Source organism: Brachyistius frenatus, unplaced genomic scaffold (assembly GCF_029030835.1).
Source record: "Brachyistius frenatus isolate BFR_SWC_R1_liver_20210118 unplaced genomic scaffold, ASM2903083v1 Contig_122, whole genome shotgun sequence".
In the NCBI taxonomy this organism is placed as follows: domain Eukaryota; kingdom Metazoa; phylum Chordata; class Actinopteri; family Embiotocidae; genus Brachyistius; species Brachyistius frenatus.
The window spans coordinates 370300-377049 of NW_027210721.1; the positions used below are offsets into that span (position 1 = coordinate 370300).

The window sequence follows — 6750 nt, forward strand, 5'->3', positions numbered from 1 at the left end:
CGCTGCTTCCTTTTGCTCAACGCACCTCAGGGTGCTGCTCTCCGGTCGGTCGGTACGTCGAAATTGTTTTTGATGGCCCCTCGTATTTACACCTTAACTTGACAGCTGCTGATGATCATTTGGATGTCTGACATGAGAAACCCTGGAATCGGACATGTATAAACATTACTGGGATGTGTGGGAGTGTTAAGCAGTTCTGCGTCACCTTGTAAGATATTGCATGAGAAAATGCTCCACTTTGGCACCATCCAGGACAAACAAAGCTTTTCAATAAATAAGAAAAATGACAATTTCTTTCATAAAATGGATTGAAATAAATAACAATAAGTTAATTCCATCTTAATAAATATACCTCTTACACACACGTATATATATTTGTATATATATAAATGCATGTATATATATATGATTGGATTCTAATGTAGATGCGATGCACCAAAAAGTCTTTGCTGAACTCCGGTGTGGTTCCTTGTCTGAATGTCGGTGTCAACATCCAGATCTGCAGTGGAAGTGATTTAGACTGAAGCGGAGTGTAAACTCCTCAAATCTCTGGATTCATCTGGAGTCTTAGGAGACAGCTTTGGAAAAACCGATGTTCCTGGGAAATGAATCCTTCTTGTGTTTCTTCACTCACCTTTCTCGACAGCACAGTTAAAAAAAATCTGAAAGTGTAACAGTATTTCATCTGCAAATCAGTTCACACCTGATCCATGTCTGCACGTGTCTGAACAGTGGAGTACCGGTTGACGTTAGAGGTACAGTTTGCTCTTGAACTGCTGTTCCAGTGTCTTTCAGGTGCTATCGGTGTACTCACCTGTATCTCCTTTGATGACTACTGACAAAAATAAGAGACGATAGACTCCCACTTTGACCTGGTTTACAGATGTCCAATAGTAATCCCTCCCTTTGCAGCATCAGCTTGTGAAGGTGATCCTCAGGCCGCCGCTGCCGGTCACGTCTGTCGTTTTGTCACCTCGGTGTGACTTCCTCAGACGCAGCCGCACTTCCTAGCAGAATGCTTTTTCAGCGTGTGGTACACCACATTGTCGTCCAAAAAAGACAAGTCGTCATCAAACGCGATCGGTCGACAGCAGGTGCGAGACGGCATGTCCTTGTCCAGCTTTTTGTTGTGCGTGAGGTTGTTCAGGATCTTGTCGTAGTTGGTCTCCGCCTCGATGCAGGGGCCACTACAGTACCGGAAGATCAGCTCCTCTTTAGTCTGGTAGCCCAGCCCCAAATCCGTCACGTTGAGGTGGACCTCCTTTAGCAAGCAGCCTCGAGTCTGCACCGATATCCTCTCCCTCCCCTTCTCGCCTCGGCCTCCTTTACCCCCTCGGCCTCGACCCCGCCTCCTGTCGCCATGTCCTCTCCCCTCGCCTCTCGAGCCTCCCGTGTTTGCTGCTCCTCTCTGTCTCTGCTCCTTCCGTCCCCTGGAGCTCCTGCTGGGTTCTGATGATCTCCGGAGTCTGCCAATGGTAGCTTCGATAAAATCCATTACGTCATCAAACTGCTCTGGATAGGGACCTGCGACGTCATCTGGAAGGTAGAGAAGGAACACATTTACTTATAAAGTGAGATACAAACTACGCACACGAAAGAGCTTTTTAATATGTTACAGTTATCAACAACGTCGTAATAAACTTAGATAAAACTTTAAATATCGTTCTGGGAATAGAAACAAGTTAAGCAGTAATAGGACATGATGGATGTGAAAACACTGCACAGCCAGGAATTTGAAGAAAAGAACATGTAAACACGTTTAAGTAGGACATTATCTTTAAGATTTCCCATAATATATCTTGTTTAATCTAAAAACGTGTAATCGTGATTCAGATGATTTCTTGGCCATACAAAAACTTTCTGCAAGTTCTTCTTGCCAAGAAACTGCTCCGACCATTTTCAGTCTAAGTGCTTCGCTAAGCTAACCTGCTAGCAGTAGCCTTCAATTCAACACGTATGAAAAAAGTAATATGTTCAGCAGGAAAGACAATTAGCATGTTTCCAACAAAGTCCCGCAAATACATAATACGCTAAATTGAAAAAAGTGCATTAGCACCAGTTGAGCTCAATCAACCGTCTAAATGTATACTGAGGTATTTAGAAAAGAAGGATATACATTGTTGTTGATGGGCAATTAGAAATGCAAAGTCCATAAATAAAGAGGATTGTGACGATCAGAAGCCGGAAGAGGAACGCGTGAAGCAGCCCTGAGGCGTTCATATGGATGTGCAGGCGTTCATATGGATGTGCAGGCGTTCATATGGATGTCGGATGAGTTGGAGGCTTGAGGTCAGAAGGTGTGGTCAGTTTCATTTGGAGATGTGTTTCAGTCAGAGAAGAAGAAGATGAAATGAAGTGTAGGGATGTGAGGGCAGACTTGATCTTGGAGAAAGAAGCTTCCTCTCAGAGAACCTGAGCTGTGAAAGGCTAACAACTCCACTTGAGTTAACCCAGCAAGCTTTCACACAGGAGCTGCCTGCATTGATAGAGGAGGCAATTACACCGCCTAGAAAGATGCTTTTAAATCTTTGATGGATGTAATTTTAGAACGCCTCGACTTCAAAGGCCGAGTAAAAGGAAATCATACGTTCGGAGTCGTTTAGACGAAGCAGATCGGAGTCGACTCGAAACTCCAAACACGCGGCAGCACAGCTCTCCACCATCTGCTGCGAGCAGCGAGGAGGACCGGCTGAACCTCTTGGACCCGCCTGTGTTTCATGTTGGTTCTACTAAGGAGTAACGTTTCTCCTGCTTGAACACCTGCAGGTGCAGCAAAATGACCCTGAAGATCATGAGGACATTTCTTTGTGAGAGGAATCCTTTACCTGTGTGAGTTTGTGCCTCAGCTTGTAATGTGTGTTGTCATGTTTTATTTGCATGGAGGAGGCGGGGTGGCGTGGCGGTTGGGTGCGATGCCTGGCAGGTGGTGTTGTGGTTAACACTGCAGTGTCACCTATCTCCCCCCTCGTACCTGCTCCTCTGGCAGAGCTCAGGCCATCCGATCCGCCTGCGCTCCACAGCTGATTGGGCCACTCGTGTATCAGATGAGCTTGGGCCAATCTGTTTTAGGCACACCTACCCTTTGATTTAGAAACCTTCTATTGTGTGTCAGCTGACAGGCAGGGTGGCTGCAGTCTACACCTGCTGACAGACTAAACCTGTGGCAACAAATGGGGCCAAATTAGGCCACGATTTTACAGAGCCAACTCCAATAAGTCATGTTTTTTGGTTTCAAAGTCTCATAAAAAAATAAAGAAAAAAAAGCTGGTGTTTGTAGATTCATGTTTTAAAATTGAATTGAAGTAAAAACCCATGTTTTCTTTGACATTATGCACGAACCAAAAGACCCGTCCCCTCTTGGAGCTCCAGTGTTGTTTACACTATTAGTGCAATACTTAATGGTCTTGGGTTACACAGCAAATCAATGATGTCACCACGATCCAAACAGAATGTGAGGTGGCAGGACAAACACTTGTCCAAATGTTCCATTCCTTATCTAGTTCTTGGCTGCGTCTTCCTCAGTGTGAAGATGATACAGTGTCACATTGATCCAAACAAAATAAATTCCTGCCCACTGTCTCTGTTCAAATGAGCATAAACACAGGACTCTCGCTCGGTGGTGAAAACTTTCTGGCATTGTCCGGCCTCTCCCTTGAACATTCCTGTGACCTGTTTGGCCTCTAAAACGTCCTGTGATTTCTGAGTTTGGGCAGATGGGTAAAGGTCATGGGTCTCTAAGTCCAGGAGGTGAATGTAAACAAAGTGAGAAGGGGAAATGTGAAGAGTGATCCCTTCTCTGGATTGGAGCTGGTCATACTCTTATTCATGCTGCTGGTTTGTTTTGACAGAATATGATGTAACACAAAGCAGCAATAAAACAGGAATTAAGATCTCCCCTGTGATAACCTGCCTGTCTGACAGCCTTATCAATATAGGACGCTCCACTGTTGCCTCAGCCCGCCAGCTATCACTTTACGTACTGTTTCACAAATGTAATTAGTCCAAACCAACTGTTAACATTCATATCTAAATTAGTTGCACGGTATTAAATTGAGCTTTGGGCAAACAGCACATGTCTATAATGTGACCCCGTGTAAACCATTTATCAAGAATTCACAGGAATATCAACGTGACTGCACATCATAAATGATCCAGTGAAAACATGCCGTGCGCCTTACACTGATCCTCCATGGAGATCTCCTGCAGGTCGTGGTCTTCGCGCTGGAACGATGGCTCTTCCTCCTCCTCAGACAGCGACACAGAATCCCTGTAGCTGCTGGGGAAGTAAGTCCTCTTGGCTGGCTGAGTGTTTTGGTAGAGAGGCCGTGTAGCGACGGAGCTCAGGAGCAACAAACACGTGGCCAAAACATCCCATAACTTCATCTTAGACTCAGTTCCTATGAAGAAAGCTGCAAAAAAAAATAAGAGAGGATCTTTTTTTTAAATTTCAGAATCAGGAGACAAAAATAAAGTGATAAGAAAAATAAATAAATCTCGACACACAGAATGTCGGCCAACTCTCGTTTGTATTGAAGTCAGTAAAGTGTTTTTGAAGCAGTGTTGTGGCCAGACTCTGACTCATTCTGTATTAATAACTGTGTCATCATGTCAAGAGAGTTTGATTCTCACTGTCTCCTGTAAACTGTCAATTTGAATATCTTAAACCTAAGAGTAACAATTAAAAATGTTGTTGCCTACCTGATTATGTCAAAATATCTGAAATATATCGGAAGTAAAATATGTAAAGGATATCAAAGTAAAGCGTAAATGTGTGCGTAAAAGTACTTTCAAGTAACGGCAATTGTGATTAACCCAAAGCCCTCTCGTTTATTCTCTCCTGCAGATCAGACCTATCAGGATTATAACGTGGTATATTCATGTTGCTGTGATATGAAGCAAGCTCTTGCTACTTGTAATGAGGCTCGGAGGGCGCGCCTCACAAAAATGCGTTGGTAAAAGCACGCACCGAAACCTTTTGGCAACGATAGCCTAAATAATGGCGAGTTGGCCAGATGGCGATCCCCAAAGCTTACGTGACTCTGTCTAATGGCATGTTGAGTCTGCAGTAAACCTAAACAGCTACGCGTGGATAAATACTGGGCTTAAACATGCAGTGCAAAAGTCCTAGCAACTGTTGTATTTTTGATTTAGCTATTTAAACCAAATCGATAACTACTGAAAGGTGCTTCTATGATACTCAAACACTCAACAATGTTATTGTACACTGTGAAATCGTGAAAATGATCAATATGAACTTACCTTAAATATGGTCCATGCAGACCTTCAACTCGCAGGTTTGTTGGTAGTCAAATCCAATTTAGTGTTTCCAGCTGATTCAGCTGCATGAATCAGGTTAACAACCCCGACACGAAAATGTCCTCAAAGCGAGTTCAAATTCAGTTTGTGTCCAAAGAGAAAAAAGCTGAAATACTGCGCCAGGTGTGTTTTTCATATTCCGATCCAGCGCACCAACCAAAACCACGCGTCTGTCCACACTTTGGAGTCCAAAGGTAGAGCAGAGCGGACCGAGTGCCGCTGCGCAACCCGGGGTACAGTTGCAGTCGCTGATTAATTGGATGCTACGTTTCCACGTTGGAAATCCGAGAGAGAGACACCATCTCCGTCTGAAAGGAGTCCGATGAAGACATCAGCGTCTCCAGCTCAGAAGCAATGCGTAAAGGGGGTAAAAGATCGGTTTTCCAAAGCGCGAGAACGTACAGTTTGCCTCTTGATAGAACAGTTACAAAGCTCTTATATCCAGAAGCGCGTTACAAATTCAAAGTCACCAACATTTGACACAAATATTGCCAATGGTAAACAGCACAGATGGGGGTATTTATTCTCCATTTTCTCCGGGCAAGACGGTGTCTATGTAGCTCGAAGGGTTTCCACACGCGTCGTCCTCATAGTTTACTGAAGCGGGACAGATGTCTGCGCATAACACCGCACCGGGCGCAGAGGGCAGTTTGGAGAGATTTATAGTTAAGTGCGCTCTGACGTTTGGGGGCAGTTGGTGTCCGCCCCTCTTTTATAGATCCCTGCGAGAGCAAACAGTGAGTAACAGAGGTCCACATAGCTCTCCAAACCACCCCTGGAGCCCTGTTTGGAGGAGCGCAGTTTTCAGATGTCTTGGGGATTATGTCACACATCCTGATGTCCTCGGATTAGATTTCAGTATGCGGAATGCGATTTGGAGATGTTCTGTTGCGATGCATGTTTCTAACCTGATCTCCGCGCTCAATGCGCCTCGGTGTCAAGTTCCGTCTCACGGCTCCACACAGCTCAGATGCAGGAGTCCCACCTCACTTGTTATTTACTAGAAGCTATTTGTAAATACGCCAGACGAGCTTTTAGTGAGCAGCGCGCGCTTTGGTTGCTGTTGTTGTATGCAGGCATTTGAAATGTATTCCTGCCATCAAACTGTAATTCATACACACCTCGGAGCATCTGGTCGTGCAGTAAGCGCGTCTCTCGTCAGGGTGAGCAGCACCGCACAGACCACAAAAGCACTCCGACGTGCACCTGAGTGAGCCTCTCCATCGCCCGGCGTGATTTACACACGCCTTTCATCTCCCGCAAAAACGGAATTCCGCAAGTTACCCAGTCCTTCCAGAAGTAAAACGATTTTGTCTTCATGTGCCAGAAGAGATCGGCTTCGACGAATCACTGTTTCCAAGAAGCGTTTCTGGTTTTCATTTAACGCGTGAAACGCTGCTGAAGATGGCTGTTCAATAAAAGGATGAAAGTCCT

General features: G+C 44.9%; 1 protein-coding gene across 1 annotated transcript; it reads right to left on the minus strand.

The window, feature by feature from the left end:
* Positions 1–383: 383 nt before the first annotated feature.
* gdnfa (glial cell derived neurotrophic factor a) lies at positions 384–5316 on the minus strand. The gene is made up of 3 exons (XM_069713773.1): positions 5260–5316; positions 4179–4409; positions 384–1536 (listed from the first exon to the last, which is right to left on the minus strand). Exons 2-3 carry the CDS (start codon positions 4381–4383, stop codon positions 989–991), a joined length of 753 nt encoding a protein of 250 aa, XP_069569874.1. The 5' UTR covers positions 4384–4409; positions 5260–5316; the 3' UTR covers positions 384–988.
* Between the last annotated feature and the right edge of the window lie 1434 nt (positions 5317–6750).